Source organism: Parasteatoda tepidariorum, chromosome 9 (assembly GCF_982258835.1).
Source record: "Parasteatoda tepidariorum strain Cologne lab strain chromosome 9, Ptep-v5.0, whole genome shotgun sequence".
Lineage (NCBI taxonomy): Eukaryota > Metazoa > Arthropoda > Arachnida > Araneae > Theridiidae > Parasteatoda > Parasteatoda tepidariorum.
The window spans coordinates 77,338,564-77,358,949 of NC_141763.1; the positions used below are offsets into that span (position 1 = coordinate 77,338,564).

At 26.9% G+C, this 20,386-nt stretch overlaps 1 protein-coding gene across 1 annotated transcript; it reads right to left on the bottom strand.

Annotated features, from left to right (window-relative positions):
* Positions 1 to 1,943: 1,943 nt before the first annotated feature.
* On the bottom strand, positions 1,944 to 9,575 carry LOC107437567 (U20-hexatoxin-Hi1a-like). Its single transcript, XM_087152178.1, has 3 exons — positions 9,424 to 9,575; positions 6,988 to 7,101; positions 1,944 to 2,157 (listed from the first exon to the last, which is right to left on the bottom strand). The coding sequence occupies exons 2-3, from the start codon at positions 7,088 to 7,090 to the stop codon at positions 2,012 to 2,014; spliced, it is 249 nt and encodes an 82-aa protein (XP_087008304.1). The 5' UTR covers positions 7,091 to 7,101; positions 9,424 to 9,575; the 3' UTR covers positions 1,944 to 2,011.
* Positions 9,576 to 20,386: the final 10,811 nt, after the last annotated feature.

Sequence of the window (20,386 nt, forward strand, 5' to 3'; positions counted from 1 at the left end):
CCAATTGTGATAGTAAATAAAATCATAGAATAGATATTTATTATTAGACATTTTTACTGATTTTATTCATAGTTCATACGACTCCATGAATTTTAGTTCATGATATTTGTAAAACTAATGAATAACACATAGGATGCAATTTTTATTTTTGTTTTCTGTTCAGTGAGATTTTTGTAAAAGATCTTAGATACCTTCGTATCACTTATTTCAAATCTGCTATCCGTTTCCCTCTCCAAGCTACAATTTTATTTTAAAATAACATTTTTAGTCTATTTTACTCGAAATTTACAAGTTTTAAAACGTTATATATTACAAAGGGTTGCATAAATGTTGAAACAAGCTTCTAGAGTGTCAAAGCGCACAATCAGGAATAAAACTGCACCTGATCCCATGCCCTCATACTCCACTAGGGGTTTCCCCTATTATGAACTGCTTCTTCGTGTACTTTTGGACAGGCCATAATTACTAAGCGCCTGTAGCCACGTATGACGACATTTCAAGGCAAGAGCTTCTACGTAGTTTTAATCCTGACTATGCGTCCTAACTCCTCTGGAAGTTTGTCACAACATTTAAGCGATCTCTTGTTATATCGTTTTCAAACTTGTATATTTCGACAAAGACTAAAATGTCATTTTTAAAAAAATCTGTAGCCTTAGTAGCAAAACTAATTTTATGTTTGAAATCTCCACGCCCGATTTAGGCAAGATCAAGTGTTTCTATAAATGCAACAAGGAATTTGTTCCCCTGTGTAATAATTAATCTGGGCGTGTGCGAAAATTAATGTCGCAGGTTATACTGAGTACTAGACGAATGCACGTTGCAGCGTGGTTAGCCTGGTACGAATTGGTGAAAAGTGTTGTAACCTTAGTATGCAAGATAACTCAGTCATCTTCGATCATCTGGAAGGAACAATATTTTTTTTAAAAAATCGTTTCTGTCCGTAGCGCATGCAGGATTGTATGAAAGTATGTCAAATTTGCATGAAACTTTCGCAAGATCGCTATTGAAACTTTTCCATGTGTAAGACCAGGGCGAAGGGCTAGTTCATTCCTCTCTTGGAGCTGAAGCTACGATTTCCCTCCTCATGATTGTTTATCGGAATGCTAAGCCTACCAACGGTTTCTGGCATTTTTCAAAGTGGTAAGAAGAGGTTTGCTATGTAGCCATCAACGCCGGCCATCGACATAAGCCATCGGCAAAAATGTTATGCTTGCGACTGAACTCTTTGCCATTTGAGTTTTCGTTTTAAGCCACAGCTATTAGAAATTTGAAACACTTTTGGTTTAGCATCGCGAACGATTGGAAACTTCACCTTGACAACGCGTTTTATCATTCAAAAGCTTTCTGGTCGATTGATGGGATTGATTTTTCGTAAGACGAAATGCTTTCTTTACATTCTGAACTGATTTTTTAAAACTTAATAAAATATTACTTAATTTTGTTTAGCGTAGCTCTTCTGATGGATAAATGATCAAACGTGTTTTCGTTATATTCTGAAACTGATTTTTTCAAACTTAATAAAATATTACTTAATTTTTTTTAGCGTAGCTCTTCTGTTGGATAAATGATCAAACTGGTTTTCTTTATATTCTGAAATTGAGTTTTTTAAACTTAATAAAATATTACTTATTTTTTTTAGCGTAGCTCTTCTGTTCTGTAAATTATCAAACTTGCTTTCTTTAAATTCTGAAACTGATTTTTTAAAACTCAATAAAATATTACTTAATATTTTTTTTAGCGTAGCTCTTCTTTTGGATAAATTATTAAACGTGTTTTCTTTATATTCTGAAACTGATTTCTTTAAACTTAATAAAATATTACTTAAAGTTTATTTTAGCGTAGCTCTTCTGTTGAGTAAATGATCAAGCGTTCTGTGCAGTTTCATTTAATTTCATTATTAGTTTTTAAAAAAATATTGTTTGGATACTTTTGAAGTAGTTATTCATTCACCATTCTTTTAAATGTTTTTTTATTTTCTTTATTGAAGTTAAACTGCTTATTTTAACAATTTCTAACAGTTTGGACGTCCTCGGACAGATTTTGTGAGTTGGTTTCCATCTTTGTCTGCGCACCAGCAGAATCCAGTTGATCCGCTGCACTGTACTTGGCTGTAGCTACCATCTGGATCACATGTTGGAACGAAGTTGCCAAGAAGGTCTGCAAAAAAAGATAATTTTAATTAATATGTATGTAAAATTAAAATTTCTTGGCAAAAAATACACTTTTTTAGACATGAAATTTAGATAATTCTTAATTTTAAAATATTATTATTGTGGATTTTAAAATATTAATATTGTATATTTTAAATTAAAAATATCTTTTATAACCAATATTGATTATTTTTTCTGAGAAATTCATAGGGATTATCTATGGTAATTTTTTTTACCGAACTTTAAAATTTTTTTTATTTTATTTAAAAAATATTTCATTTTAAAAATTTCGTTTTATTTTATTTAAAAACTTTTCATTTAAAGAATATTTCATTAAAAATTTTTTTTATATAAAAAATATATTGAATAGAATAATCATAAGTAAACTGAATTCTAATATGCCATTCTATTATATGAACTTTCATATTGTAATTATATTAGAAACGAATAATCCTAAGAAAAATCAATCCTAATATGATGTTCTATTATATAAGTTTTCGTGTTGTAATTATATTTGAATAAAATAATCTTAAGAAAACTTAATCCTAATCTGCTATTCCATTATATGAGCTTTTTTATTGTAATTATAATTGAATCGTATAATCTTAAACAACTCTATCAGAAAATGTACTTGAAAACTTCATTGAAATCAACAACAAAAAAAACGCATAAAACAATAAAATACGACTTATTATGTAAATAAGACGTGATTTATTGATTATAAGAACAGAATGCCTGCTCACATTCTTAAATCTTTGTTCTTATTTCATCTTTAGGATGTCTTCATCTTTAAGATTTTTTCTTCTTGACATGGAGTGTCGCGTGCAAGCACTCAAAACACGTCAACGTTTCTTCCTTATCAATCATGAATCAGATGAAGTATTTTTATTTTTATTTTCAAGTTCGTAATCAAAATTTTTCCTTTAGTTACAATAAAGGCATGGTTTATTTAATTTTCTGATGATTTTATGAGTCACTTATGATTGATGAAAAATGATTTTATGAGTCACTTATATGAGTCATTTTGGATGTAGTTTTAAGGTATGATAATAATAACAGAACTAACTGTTAGTATTTGGCATTTACACTCTATTCCAATTTTTTTCTCATTTTTTTGCCTATAGTTTAGTTTAAAATAAATCCTTTTGATTTGGAATCAGATATAAACTTATTATTTAGTACTTTAGCAACGCCATGTTTGTTTTATAATATTTTAAAAATTGTTTGCGTATTTATCTAAAAAACTATTGGTTTTAACTGACTGGTACTATATTCCAATTTGAATAAATAAACTTAATAACGTAGGCAGTCTAAATTAAAGTAAATATGGTGGTCCCTTAATTAAGAGAATGCCTTATTACATTCGGGGGGAATAATTGATTTTGATTTACTTCAAATTAAATAAAATATAATTCAATGATGCAGAAAATATAAATTCATGTAAATATTATAGAAATGTAATAAGAAGTAAGTCACATGATAAGCTATTCCTAAAGCCACTGGAGGGAATAGTTTGGATGTATGACCTTTTATACTGGATCCGTTGAAAACTTTTTAAGTAAATTTTCAAACTAATTGTAGCCTTTTCAAAATGAAGTAAGTTCAAAATAAAGATAAAACAAAGGAAAATTACAGACAAAAAAATAAAAAACAACTGGGAAAAAAATTCCCAAAACAAAAAGATAAAATTTTTTTCAAATTTTATTAAAAAATCCGGAAAATAAAAGATCATTTTCATCAGCCCACGCGATTATTTCCGCAAAAAAGAGTGCTTTATAATATTGTATCAATATAGCCAAGGCAAAATATATCAATACAATAGTGTGAGGAGCACTCAAAAAACTTTTTTTTTGAGTGCTCCTTTTTTTCTCTTTCCTTTTTTTTCATATGTCTGTAATTTTCCTTTGTTTTATCTTAATTTTGAACTTATTTTATGAGTTTTATTTACTTGCAGCTTATGCGCAATAAATGAAACTTATTATTTTTCTTAATTTTCTTCGTGTTTTTTTGTATTTAATTACTTTGCTCTCTCTCTCTCTCTCTCTCTCTCTCTCTCTCTCTATATATATATATATATATAAGTTCAAAATGAAGAATAAAACAAAGAAAAATTATAGACATATGAAAAAAAGGGGGTGGGAAATAATAAGTAAAAAAAAAAAAACAACAAACAATATTTTATTTTTAAAAAAAAAAAAAAAAAAAAAAAAAAAAAAAAAAAAAGTGAAATGTTAATTAAAAAACCGGAAAAAAAGCCGGGAAAAAAAAAAGATATAATCTTTTCTTCAGCCCACACGATTATATCCGCAAAACAGAGTGCTTTCTGATATTGTATCAATAAAGCCAAAGCAAAATATATTAATACAATAGTGTGAGGAGCACTCAAAAAAATTTTTATTAAATAACTACGTAAAAATATATCATAAAAAGTAAATATAACATGTAAAAACAGATAATAAAATAAAATAAAAAATAAAATAAAAAACATTAAAAAGGGGGGACTATAAAGCGAGTAGCAAAATCATAACAACTTACTTGGACAGTTATTATTCAAGAATGATTTAAAAATGTTTTCGCAGAAAGATTGCCAGATTACAAAATATGAAAACAAAAGATGAAAACAAAAGCGCAAATTGAGTGTAACAAAAGGGTTCTAAAGTGTTATAATTGTTATGATTTTGCTACTCGCTTTATAGTCCCCCCTTTTTAATGTTTTTTATTTTATTTTTTATTTTATTTTATTATCTGTTTTTACATGTTATATTTACTTTTTATGATATATTTTTACGTAGTTATTTAATAAAAATTTTTTTGAGTGCTCCTCACACTATTGTATTAATATATTTTGCTTTGGCTTTATTGATACAATATCAGAAAGCACTCTGTTTTGCGGATATAATCGTGTGGGCTGAAGAAAAGATTATATCTTTTTTTTTTCCCGGCTTTTTTTCCGGTTTTTTAATTAACATTTCACTTTTTTTTTTTTTTTTTTTTTTTAAAAAAAAATAAAATATTGTTTGTTGTTTTTTTTTTTACTTCTTATTTCCCACCCCCTTTTTTTCATATGTCTATAATTTTTCTTTGTTTTATTCTTCATTTTGAACTTATCTAATGAGTGCTGTTTACTTGCAGCTTAAGCGCAATAAATGTTACTTATTGTTTTCTTAATTTTCTTAGTGTTTTCTTGTATTTATTTTTTTATTATATATATATATATATATATATATATATATATATATATATATATATATATATATATATATATATATATATATATATATATATATATATATATATATATATATATATATATATATATATATATATATATATATATATATATATATATATATATATATATATATATATATATATATATATATATAATTTTTATTTTTTTTCTGTAAGAATGGAATGGGCTCTGGTGTACGAACAGAAACCCCCGATAAATGCAGGTAATATATGTAGACTTTAAAATTATGTGGCTCTGATTAATAAATAAGTCACGCTATGAAAGATGGGATACCAATTATATGGTTTATTCCTTACATATATATATATATATATATATATATATATATATATATACACGGGGAAAAATCCTTTTCATACTTCAATTTCAATAAAATTAAACAATAGCGTAAGGAATCTAAATTCACTCAAAAAAAGATGGAAACTTTATTAATAGTATGTTATATGTATATTATACATACGAAAATACAAATGTACAAACAAATAAGTGTTGGAAGTGCTGTTTATAACTCTAAAGCATATAAACGTTAACGACAATATCATTATCATAAAAAATTAAATAATAAACGTAAAGAAAGCTTGAATTAAACTTAGAACTATTGTAAAAAGGACGACTTGAGTAATTGAAATCAGAAATCGTATCAAGTTTTCAGTTACTAGAAATTTAAATTGCGGAGCACTTGTGGTTAAAACTTCATAAAATTGATAGAAATTTTCGTTATAATTGTAAATTTCTGTTTTATGAAAAAATCCAAGTTTAACTGTCCAACTTTTTATATTTAATTTTGACATAAAATTTAATTCAATATTTTAAATACTAGTAATACTCATAAAATTAAGGTCTCGAAGGGATTCTTATAGCAATGGATAAATAGTGATGATTTTTTAAAGAAAAAATATGAGATAAAAAATTCGGAAAAAAAATTACTTAAAATTGCGATAACTTTTGAACAAATTACAATTTGAAACAAAACTTGCATTAACATTAAAAAAGGGCCTTTCAGCAAGACAAAAACAAATTCTACAGGATATAAAGCAGCTCGCATGGTATTTTTACAAGTTCAGATATTAATTCTCGAATAAAATATCTAACGTTAAATTTTATCTATTATAGCGCAGGTCCTGTACATTTTTTACATACTCACATAATCGTTAATTTACTCCAGTAAATTATTTATTCCAAATTATTCATTATTCATCTTATTCTCGTAAATTTAGACAAGCGCATTTAATTTTTCATATTTATTTGTAGTTTTAAATTAGAAGATATTGAATCTGTTGATAATTCATGCAAAGTGACTTAAGTTATTTCGGATTACGTGTGAAGTTTTAATGTTGATATTAAAAATCTATCTTTAGGAATGTTTCTAAAAATATTTTTCAAAATAAAATAAAATAAAATAATTTTTCGTTGTTATTTTCTGGCTTTGGATTATTCGGCGAAGCTTTTAAAAAACTAAGACTGTCAGACAAACCTCTTCAAAGAAATGTATCAAAAATTTATTTGCTTTTGTATCCTAGGAATAATTAGGACATCAACAATTCCCTTCTTTTCGCCAAATTTTAATGTAAGTATAAATCTTACTTTTAGCCTGTTCTTGTTGTCTTTGCAATTGGCATGCAGTTTGAGCTCCAATTACCATAGCAACGAGACAGGAGAATAAAGCCAAGACAGAGAAAACCTTCATGATTTATTTTTCTGGAAAAAAACATGTTCTATATTTTGTTGTTATAATAAAACAATTTTGAAATACTGAAGTAAAGTCTATATATTAAACAAACATTACTTCATAAATGTTTATATAAGAATTTTTTAATAAATTATATAAAAACTAGAGAAGGACAGATTCTCTTATCAATCATATTCTTTGATCAATATACAAGGGATTCCATTAACTGAAAAAAGTATAGTGAAAGCTACAAAATTTTGTTAGTAATTAACGTGTAAAAGCACGTCACATTTTACCAAAATGGTTCTGACTTTTGTAAAATAAACAGTGAAATATGCTTTTAAAATGTGTGATAAACTTTGGTAAATTCAGTAAAATTTCGAAATTTTATCATGATACCTATAGAGCATGGCAAAAGGCCTATTTTTTCGGTTAAATTTGCTTTACAGTTTTGTATTTTTTAGTGAATGCGTGGTAATAAAAACTATAATTGCGAAAATCAAAGTTTCGGTAAACAATTACCATACGAAAGGAAAACATTATCAAATAAATGTCTTAAATACCGTCTATTTTGGGTTTTAGTACCAGAATTATGATTTGTCTTTTGACCAGAAATGTCCTTACGATGCAGTACGTTTGTTCCAGAACAATTTACTACGTGTAATGATTTCTCTTATGTTCTTAGAATCCATTTTGAGAATGAAGTATACACATTAGAGGTTTAAAATAATTGCTTGATCCAAGAAAATAGAAAAATAATAGGAGAATTGAAATCCATCAAATCACTAGGTAGGAAGACGTAACTGAATATTTTTAAAACTTGTTTGATTGCCGGAGAAACTGAGAGGAGTTGAAGGGTGGTTATAAGAAGCATCTCCAGGTTTAATTAGTCAATGACATAGGTTTTGATGTTCATCAGACGTAGAAATTAGTGACCATTCATAGCTAAACTGTTTGTACGAATTTTATTGGAAGAAAAAAAATTTGCAGGGTGTTTCGCAATGACCACCATTAATATATAATCTTGAAAACCTTCTAAGGACTTGAGTAATAAAATTACATGTATGAAAAAACTTACATTTTAGAAAGAAAAAAATTGAAATGCTCTTTAAATGCGTTAGATCACTAGCGAGAAAGGTGGGACGAAAGGATCAATCTCCTGCCTAATTCCTGCGAAAATCAAACAGGTTTGTATGTCTTTCGCCCGACCTCTCTGACTAGTAATACAGCATCTTCGTAATACAGCATCTTCATATATCTTTTTTTTCTCCTCAGCTCAAATAATATTTACTAATTGGAATATAATTTTTTTGCTAAAGATTTCAAACGTACATACTAAGAGCAGCTATTATAAAACGCACCATAAGTGTCAACAACTACCGTTTTACTTATGTTATATGTTCTTTTTCAGCTGATTTGTTTTTCTAAGGTTAAAATAAGAAAAAAAAAAATTCCATTCAAAATTGATTTACAGATAAGCTTAAAAACAAACAAAGGGGTTCATTTCTTTAAAGTAGTATAATTCATACAATTCAAAGTAATTCATACAAATTACAAAAGTAATATTATCCATACTGTAAAAAACACTTATATATAAGATTTTACTTAATTTTATTTCAAAATCAGAAATCTATACGGGATGTTACAACTTGATAATATATCTAGATTTTGACATATTAGAAAAAATGGAGTCACGAATGCTAAGGTTGGCAGTTTTAGGGACAGCAAATAACATAAAAGAAAACGATAACAGATAATATGAACAAAAACAAATATAATTTTTTTCAACATGCAGTGTAATTATAAAATAACTTTGCTAACAAATGACTCAATGGATACCATTGAGTGAACGAAATAAAATTTTGTGCATAAGTAATATGATTTATATGCTCAAGAATGATTTTTAAAACAATTTCAAAACGAAGAATACGGTTACAGTGACAAAGTTTTAAAACTTCCAAACGACAACACATATTTTTTAATCGAAATATAATCCTTACAATAAGAAACCTAAAACTGAGTTAGAACGATACTTTTAATAAAAGAAATGGCAACGATAGGCTTTTGCCAAGCATCGTTATTTTCGCATATTTTTGTTTAATTACCAGAAATGTCTTTACTAAACAAGTATGGAAATTTTTACCAGAATTCTTTTCTCTCTGTAGCTATTCTATTTTCTTATAACTCTGTGTGCATACAATGAATTCTAATTTAAATTTTAACAAAATAGCAAATCAATAAATAGTTTGTTCATTGTTAATAATTTATATGCGTACATTTTGTTAAAAATAGTTGAGATTTATAAAATATTTTGATATGTGGTAAATATTCAATATAATATAAAGACTTACCAAAATACACGATAAAACGTTATAAAAGATTTTTATGCACTGCTTGAAATGTGATGTGAATTGAAACTTTTCTGAGACTTTATATATTCACTGAAATAGTTATAATTTGTCAGTTTAAATGCTAATAAAATATTATTATTACACTGAATAGTCATTATTATTTTACTAGCATAACTTTTATCAAATTGTCTTTATTAGCGTCTGTAAGACATAGGCATGTACAGTCCGCAAAAAAAAAAACGAATCACCCTGAATAACTTTCGTTCTAATGATCGGATTTTCACGAACTAAGTGTCAATCTTAATGGTTCCTGGGGGTGACCTCAAATATGCTAATTAATTAGTGCTAACTATTAATTAAGTTACGAAATCAGACACAAAAACGTACTTTCTCTGAATAAACATGCATTTTTTTTTACATATTTGGATTTCTTATCTTCAAAATATAGGGGGTAGCCGCAATCTGGGAAATGTGGTCCCCATAGTTTGGTCAGGAGAGCGATTCAAAATTCGTACCCCTTAATGTTAATTTCGCTTTTTGCGTTTTCAGTCATATTTTCAAAACTAATGAAGCAATTCAAAAAAAATTACACCCACTCATAAAACTCATTTACCCAAAGATAATTTCATGCAAAAAATAATTTTTGAAAATTATTTATTATTTTTTATTATTTAATTAAAGTGAGGATGAAAAAATATTGAATTATAAGGTATGAATTTTTTTATACCATATTAATCTACATATTTTTCAATTGAAAAATCTAAAGTTTCAACTGTTTTTATTTATTAGAAGCTGAGAAAAATTAAAATTAATTATTTTTAAAAAAATAATTTGGCGACAACAAAGAAATAACTAATTGGGGCGATTAATATTAAAATGTGATAAACTTGGGAGGAACTTGATTTCGCGCGCGTAGCGTAAAATTTCATTCATATTTTTTTCGCTAATAATCGTTTGCTAATCTTTTTATTTTTATTTCTTTCACACTATAAAAATACGATGTTTCTTTTTTAGTCATTTAATAATTTATTTGCAATTTAGTAAAGAATTTTGAATAAAAAACACTTTATTCAACAAATGTCTAGTTTTAAAAAAGCGTGCTTCTGATAGAATACACCAGATTGTGCATATTTAATGTGATTATTTTTTATTTCTTTTATTTTGTTTTTCAATAACTGATACAATTTCAATAATATACATACGTATGCATAGATTTGGAATAATATATTTATCAATTTCTTGAATATATATTTCATAAATATTAATAAAAATACGTAGTCAACATTTTTAAACATCTCTCACAACATCGCAAATTTCTCAACATCTTATAGGGTAAACTAAACAATGAAGGAACACTTAAGCTTAGCTTGCCTTTAAAAAAAATTCATAAAAATTTCAAAATTTGTAATTTTAGCTAAATTATGGTTTCGACATATTTGTTATTAAATGCAAATTATGTAAAAAAAGTTAGATAACTTACATAATATTGTTTTAAGCTTTTGGTGGTTTAAATAATAAGTAGTAAGATGACCAAGTGAAGGAACAGTTCTTACCAGTGAATAAGCACTAAATTTTCCAGAGAATGAACACTTAATTTTGATAATGTTTGATGCTCGTTAGGAATCCATAGGCCACACAAATGTCTAAAAACAAGATTTTTCTTGGAATTACGACATATAACCATAGTTAATGTGGAAAATTTTACTTTTTTTTCAGTCATGGAATGGAAAGTAAAATATGTTTGAATACATAATTTTAAAAAAATGTTTTTCATTTTTTTTCTCACAGTTTAATAGTCCGTTCTAAATTATGAATGTTTATCATTGTGTAATCTGATGATGTTTTTATTATTATTATAATTCGATCATTTTTTTGTTTAATCTTTTCCTCATATTTTTCAAGCTTTTTTTTAAATCTTCTTAAGTATTTTTTTCTCTTCGTCATGAGTAATTTATTTCTTTTTCTTTTGATTTAACCTTCCTCTTTTTTCCAAATTTTTGGCCAATGTAAATGTATCTTCGAAATTTCTTTTGATTTTCCAGTTCCATTTCAAGAATTCCTCACTGGATAATAAATGAGAAAAAGGAGTTTCGAAGTTTGAGTAAAACCCATCTCTCATTGACTTATATCTAGTAGTTACTTATGAAACCAATCGTTTTTGCAACTAACAATGCCTCAAGAGGATTTATCTCAAAATCGGTTTTCAAGATGCTTTCATTATTAATGTTAGTTGTCTCAGCTTCAGAGCCAAAATTTGATTATACAATTGTTCTTTTTGAAATAAATTCTTCAATATTGAGAAAAGCGCAGGCTATTGGATATTTGGGAGATTAAACTTTTCTGTCAATGTTCCTTTAAAAATTTGCAACATAACTTGTGAGATTTCCTTCTCAAGCTTCTGAAGAAATAGCGCATCGTTACTCTCGAAGCATGTGCTTTGTTGATAAGTTGTCTTGCTCATTAACTCTTGGTGTCTGTTTTGCATGCATTTGTTACAGTCAACGTTTTCTACATCGAATGAAAAAATATCGCATTTCATAAAAGCATTTTAACTTCATCAGTTGATGCTTCAAATCTTATTTAAAAATGGATGTAAAATTTTCTAGACATATTGTTTTACAATTCTTTTGTTTTCAAGATCTAACGAGATTTCCAAGAATTACGTAGAAAACTAAACCAGAAAATTTGTTTTGAGGAACAAAACTTGCTCAGTTTCAAATTGATATGAGATTTATACCTATCCAGAAGAAGCAAAATTAGGAATTTGATTGCATTTTTAATTAGCCATGGGTAGAAACATTTGCAATATATTTGTAAAATGTTGCTGCGGTCATCGTTTCATTTCATGAATAGCTTTTTCCAATGAAATATGTAGCAGGGACTGATTCTGTAATATCTCTACGAATTCTTCTGTAAGGAAAAACTACCAATGGAGGTACTTTTTCTTTCCTAGGTACTTTAGAATATAAATCCTTATAATTTTTAAGGCCGCAGATTTTTCCCGTTTAAGGGCAGTATTCAACTCTTGTTTCATTCGCATTGTAAATGCAATCACTTTATAAAAGGATGCCAGGGCTACTTCCCTCCTAAAGATTCTCTGAAGTTCTTAAAACCAGTATTTCGAATATTATTCTCTAAGGGAAGTTTCGCCTTTTGAAAATATCTTCGCATTGCACTGAGTTATCGGTGGATGTCACCTTAAAAAAACTTCACCCATTTTTCACCTAGATAATTGTCTTTAAATGGATTTTTCCTACCAGTTCCCGTTAAGACATTAAAGACGGCAATAGGATAATAATTTAGCTAATTATTGGTACAAAATCCTGCAAAGATTCCATTCAAGCTTTTATTATTATATTCAGTTGTTATATTTAGTTAATAAACATAGTTTATTAAGGAGTCTAAGGTATGATGTAATAACTAATCACTACATTTATAAAGATAAATAATAAATTAATTATTATTATAATTCTTTTAATAAATTTAGCAATTAAATTTGCATATTTAAATGAAATAGTTATAGGAACTATTCATACAGCATTTAACTGAATTTTAGGAGTCCTCTATGTCGCTGAACTACTAATTATCCAAGTAATATCATATTTCACACATACTATTCATTCACTGGGAAATCTATTCTCAGTGAAGGAACATGCCTGTTCCTTCACTGGTTAGAAGTTTTTTTTTTTTTTTTTTTTAACATAATTTTGATTTATAATATGACAAAAGGTACAAGAAAATTAAAATTTCTCTTTTATTTTCATTAACTTGAAAAAATCCCAGTAAAGGAACACTTGTTTATACATTGGTTTTTCATCGTTCTGTAATCCAGTTAATAAACACCCCCTAATCTCAGTACTTGCTTATGTTATGATGCTTAAAATAAATAAAACGTAAATTCAATGACCATATTTTGAATTCTTTTTTTCACAATGAAAAGAAAAAGCATTATTATATGCAATTAATTGTAGTTTAAACGGATAACAACAAGCACTGACCTTATAATTTTGTCAAAGAAACAAGGCGTTGAACAGATACTAACAACTTCAAAACTTTTTCCAGAGAAGACTCAAAGACCAGATAACTAAATGCATTGTTAAAGAACTTCCTATTGTTAGGTAGTAAGCTACTCTTACCAATCAATCTAAATTAAAACGTTTAAAATCTTATTTCTAAGAAATATCTATCAAATGCTCCTTCATTTGTTGGTTTACCCTATATCATCCTAATCTTAAAAGAAATTTCCGGAAGTGTATCGCAGAACTATTTTACCAACTATTTAATAAAATTTTAACATTTTAAAATTCTTATTCTTTTCCATTTTACGTTTATTATTTCTTCATTAATATACTAATAATTTTTTAGAACTTTAATTTAGATTTTCTTTAATTTAGGTTTCCTTTTCAAATTATAGTCAAGTTTTTTTTAAAGAATTATTGTCTGCTAGCTAAGAATAAAACCTTGCTAAGAAATTAAAAACATTCAGCTGTTTAAAATTATTTAATGCAAAACAGCTGATTACTTACTTAGCATACTATTTTTTTGAAAAAAGAATATAAATTATTGATTGTTTTTTTTTTGTTTCTTGTGACTTCAACTTAGATTATCTAAAATAGTGTTGATGTTTTATAAGTCACTACAAAGAGGATAAAGATATCGAACATAAAAAGCTGTGGAATACGTAGCCAATTTTTTTAGTGTCTTAAAATATCTCAGTATCTTAAATTTCGTCCTACTATCTTAGTTGTGAAATTAAATTTTTAATTTTCTGACCAGGTGTGATTCACTAATTATTTCATTATATCTTTTACTCTTTATGATACCAAGTAGATTTTTTTTTCTGATAATACACTAAACTATTTAGTTTAATTTTTTACTTTAGCATGATTTCCAAGATATTATTGTAGTATAATTTGTTATCAGGAAAATGCCTTATTTTGTTAATCAGGAAATACTAAAAATTGAAATTTGTAAGGATTCCGAAGCTGTGCACACAATACACAATTTCCGACCTTATTTTAATAAAAAAATTTTTTAAAAAAACGTGGCAAGTTGGCTAACATACTTTTTACAGAAACTGTGAAAACTAATTTTTCCTATATTTCGTCAAAAGAGGATAAGAATGATATTGCTCCAAGAGACTACTCAATAATTTCGCTATTTCCAGAATGAAATCTGTTTGATCGAAACATATTATTCCTTGAAAATTACACGAGGGAAAAATTAACTTTTATTATTTATCTAAGCTTATTCCATTTATTTAATGATAGTGGTATTAAGGTTAAGGATATGCGTCGGAAGCTCCGTTTATTATTATACTATAAATGCATTAAATCATGTAGCTTGAATAATTTATTTTAAGTAAATTATTTAATAATTTTAAGCAAATAAGGGTGTAAAAATAAACTCGATCGAAATACTCCGAAATTATGCCCTGAAATATATGTAGAATAAACTTTGGAATCGATATGTAAAAAATAGCTTTTCAAACAACTTCGAGTAGGACGGAAACGCTCACTTGTTTAAAAAAGTTGTCCTTGTTACTATTTAATTTCGATTCCTGGTACTAGGGGACATTCCATTTTCACATTCGACTTTTGAAATTTCAATTGTAAACGGAATTTTTTTATGACCTTAAACTAAAATGTTAAGGCTTGCAGCAAAAAAAAATTTTTTTTTTACTGCATTCATTTTTTTACAAAGTAGTGAAGTATTATTTTTTCAATCTAAGAACCTGTGCCTATAACATATGTAAAACTTATTTTAATATCGAGTGAAATTATTTAATATGTTGTGTAACTAAATGGATAATCCCAAGAAACTGAATCGAAAATATAGAAACTTCATTGATTTAAAAAAATAATAGATGATAATAAAAATAGACATGTTTTGAGCGTCCAATAATAAAAGTCACAAGTTATCCAAGCCTGACAAGTCTTGAGAATGGGCGATTATATTTGAAAACTCGAAACATGTCGACTTTTACTTCCCTCTTCATATGTTTTGAAGCCAGTTGAGTTTTTATCGCCAATTATATTGTTTTACATTTGGGTCTTGATCATTATTTTGATAAGGATTTTACACTAGTTAAAGTAAACATATGCATTTTAATATTTTATCAGGATTCATATGGTCTTTAAAAATGTAAGAACATCAATATTGTAAAAGTTATATTTAACTTAAAAATTAACATTTTGACACCAGATATTTTGAGTTAATGAAATTAAATATTTTATCTCTTAAGTTTTTGTGCCCCCATTTCAGTATCTTAAGGATCTTACGAGCTCTGTTTAAAAAGAGATCATCAGATATACATAAGAAAGCAAAAATAACCATAGTAGCAGTATTTGGTGGTAAATGTAGCTTATCGTAATTGAAGAATATGCTGTGCGACATTTTATGGTGAATTTGCGAACGTATAAGTTTCAGAATGTATCGAAACATAAGGATGCTTTTTGCTAATCATCTTTATCCAAAGAAAACGATGTAACCTAAATATCTAGTAGAATGAAGCGATTTTTTAAGCAATGAATCCTACAATTTGCAACATATTATTTCAATATCTTATTCTTAAACATAACATATTTCAATCTTTTTAAAATGCCACTAAACATTCAGCAATTCCTTGAGTTATAGAAAAAAGAAATATCGTATATTATAGAAAGCCTTGTGAATGTGCATTAGAATTATTATACAATCTACATTTTATTTTTCAAGCACTTTTTTTTTCCTCAAACTTTCTTGCCTAGAAGACTCGATTAAAACTGTAAAAATGATTATCCCTAAAATTTTGTATATAGCTATAATAAGTTATGCTCATTTTATTTTAGTATAAAATCCTCGAATAAATATAGTAAAAACAGTGTAATCTAAATAATATCAGATAAAAAGTTCATGTATTTAAATTCTAAAAACTATCATAAATAATTTATAAATCGATTCAAATTTACTTTTCAAAGGAGATTAAAATAATATTTTTTTTGCTTTTTGGACAGAAATCCCCTAAAAAAAATTGTTTATGGCCTGGAAACTTCGAGATATTTTCTATTAACAATAAATTAAGCCCCTCCGAGCAATCACTGAACATTATTTCAATTTTTTTACTATTAGAGTTTGGTTGCGTAGCAACCTAGTAAAATTAAGCACTCCTCTTTTGAACTAGTCAATGGGTTATCTTAAAATATTTATTTGCGCAGGCGACATTTTTTGGCGGTTTTCTGGACTATCGCCAAATATATAAACCTTTATTGCGGCCCAATTTACCATCCAATTTTTTTAAAATTTTGTCTACCCCCACTAATTCAAGAGTCTAGATTCCAAATATGTAAAAAAAATTATATGTTTATTCAGAGAAAGTACGTTTTTGTGTCTGATTTCGTAACTTAATTAATAGTTAGCACTAATTAATTAACATATTTGAGGTCACCCCCAGGAACGATTAAGATTGACACTTAGTTCGTGAAAATCCGATCATTAGAACGAAAGTTATTCAGGGTGATTCGTTTTTTTTTTTGCGGACTGTACTTCTCCTTGCTTATTCATCTGATTGGCCCATAAGAAATATTAAATCATTTCGTTAAAGTTTGTAAAGAAAATTTATGAAGCAGATAAATTTTTTTAGGACAGCAGAGAATGATTTTCCCAAAATAGAATTTTATTTTTTGCATAAAGACTATTTATGATTTCATTTATTTCAATTAAGAGATATTAATAGAGAAATTAATTAATAATATTGAAAACTTATTCAAAATTTTATGATTTTGAAATTAAATGAAGGGTTAGTCAGACAGCCTTTGTGTAAAAACATAACACAACTTAATAGAAACGAAAAGTAAAATAAGAAATATTTATAGACATTATATATTTTTTTTATGACATCTTTTGTATTGTGATATCATGGAATCTATGAAGTCTTCTTGTATTTTGCGATATCATGGAATACTATTGATTTATCATTAACCTTTTACAGAGCGACTCTTTTTCAAGTAATGTTAGGTTAAAATAATTTTAGGGTCAATATTTATATGTAAAAAGAGATTAATTTAATTTTTTACTTAAAACTAATTTGATTTTTAGGATCATTTTTTGGTGAGAAGGTGGTTGAAGAATTTTTAAAATTTCGCCAACTGCAAAGAACTGGTCTTAAATTTGAACTTCTGTGCTTATTTATAAATTCTGTGATTCTAAATCCAATGAGAATGATCAAATGTACTATGTATCAATGTATTTTTTTAAATTTTACTTACTGTAAAGAACTAGCCATAAATTTGAACTTCTGTGCTTATTTATGAATTCTGTGATTCGAAATCCAATGAGAATGATCAAATGTACTATGTATCAATGTACTTTTTTAAATTTTACTTACTGTAAAGAACTAGCCATAAATTTGAACTTCTGTGCTTATTTATGAATTCTGTGATTCGAAATCCAATGAGAATGATCAAATGTACTATGTATCAATGTATTTTTTTAAACTTTACTTACTGTAAAGAACTAGCCATAAATTTGAACTTCTGTGCTTATTTATAAATTCTGTGATTCTAAATCCAATGAGAAATGATCAAATGTACTATGTATCAATGTATTTTTTTAAATTTTACTTACTGTAAAGAACTAGCCATAAATTTGAACTTCTGTGCTTATTTATAAATTCTGTGATTCTAAATCCAATGAGAAATGATCAAATGTACTATGTATCAATGTATTTTTTTAAATTTTACTTACTGTAAAGAACTAGCCATAAATTTGAACTTCTGTGCTTATTTATAAATTCTGTGATTCTAAATCCAATGAGAAATGATCAAATGTACTGTGTATCAATGTATTTTTTTCTAAAAGTTTAATTACTGATAAGAACTAGCCATAAATTTGAACTTCCTTGCTTATTTATAAAGTCTGTGATTATGAATACAACTAAAGTCGTTAAGAAATGTTAAAATGTACTGTGCATCAATGTATTTTTTTTCTAAAATTTTTAATTACTGTTAAAAACTAGCAGTAAACTACTTGAACTTCTGTGCTTATTTAAAAATTTTCTGTTTGAAAATACAAACAAACTAGATGAGAAATGATCAAATGTACTGTGTATTAATGTATTTTTTTAAAAAATTTTAATTGCTTTAAAGAACTAGCCATAAACTTAAACTTCTGTGCTTATTTAAAAATTCTGTGTTTTTAAATACATTTAAACTCGATGATAAATGATCAACTGTACTGTGAATCTATGTATTTTTTTTTTCTAAAATTTTTAATTACTGTTAAGAACTAGCAGTAAACTACTTGAACTTCTGTGCTAATTTATAAATTTTCTGTTTACATATACAAACAAACTAGATGAGAAATGATCAAATGTACTGCGTATCAATGTATTTTTTAATTTTTTTTAAATTGCTCTAAAGAACTAGCCATAAACTTGAACTTCTGTACTTATTTATAATTTCTGTGTTTATAAATGAAAGTAAACTCGATGAGAAATAATCTAAGGTGCAAACGTACAAGAGAGAACAACTTCTTGTATCTGTCTCTCCTCTCTTTTCGGCCCCACGTAACTTTTACTGTTACTCACATTCATATAAACAAAAAACCTCTTCATTGGTATTTGAAGTTATCAATAAACAGCCGCACAAGTCATGAGTGGAAAAATAGCGTCTCATTGCCATAAAAATAATATTGAATTCGGTGGGAAGTTCATTTTCCACGGCGTTATGAAGTATTAAACATAATGTTCCATAATCACTGCCCGTAATGCATATTTTCAGACCTTCTTTATGCATATTTTTAGATTATTTACTTTCGGAAATCAGCTAGTCCGTCTGTTTAATTAAGTAGAATTTCAAGTACTCTGATGTTTAGAATCGTACAGTCATGACAATATGTAATAAACACTTTTTTTGCTGAAGTTAGAGTCGATTTAATTTCTGTCTCTTACATGCTCGTATGGTATCGTGGGAATAGCGAATTCGTTATTAAAATGTTAAGTACAATATATGCTAACACTAAAAAATGAAAGAAAAGAAACAAGCTAGTTTTCTAAACGGCATTTTTGATGGATATAAAATTAAAATTGCAACTTTGTAAATATCAACTTATGTGCTATTATTAACTATGCGAGTCAATGAATTTCATTTGTGTTTTTTCGCAAAAACGAAACGAACTTTAGCAGTTATAAATTCCTTTAAGTTAAAACAGTAAACAATACCTTTTAAAGAAAAAATAAACTTTGCTGTTTTTCCATATCAGAAAATGTTTTAATCTAAAACAATGGTTTTCATTAATTTGAAGCCACGTAGCGTTGGAAAGAGGTGGTTTTTTATATACCAACACTTAAAAATGTGCAAACTGCTAAAAAAAAAACACGATTTAAATCGGTACTTTTTTTGTTCTCGAGTTATTAGCGAACACACAACCAGACTGACTATCGCTTTTATATATATATATATATATATATATATATATATATATATATATATACAGTAAAACCTGTCTATAACGATACAGTAGGGACCTAAATAAAATATTGTTATAGGCAGGTTATCGTTATAGACAGGTTTGAAATTTAAAAGTATACGTTTAAAACTAATGATAAATTAAATTTCTTTTATAGGCTCCAAATGAAAATTTTACTTAGAATTATGAAACAGCACACAAGAAAATTTACTTACAATTTTATGAATCAAAACAGAAATTATTTAGAAAAATAATCGGTTAGTTTTGTTTGCTTATTTTTGGAAGCAATTGCCATTTCCATGCACATAGATTTCAGTCCATCTAATGAATTCAAATGAACATCAGTTACATTTGGTAATGTTGCAACAAAATCTTGCAATGTGTTAATTAGCAATATGGCATTCTCGGGTGAAATTCGGGTGTCACCCGTTTTTCTGACGAAGCTCTCTCCCTCCTACAATACCCCTTCATCCATTTCTACTGCTCTAATTTCCCCTAAAAGTGGCTTTTTTTCCTC

Coding starts and splice junctions, on each gene's coding strand:
- LOC107437567 (XM_087152178.1), bottom strand. CDS start 7,090: ATGAAGGTTTTCTCTGTCTTGGCTTTATTCTCCTGTCTCGTTGCTATG. Junction 2,158..6,987: donor ACAACAAGAACAGGCTAAAA/GTAAGATTTATA, acceptor CTTTTTTTGCAG/ACCTTCTTGGCAACTTCGTT.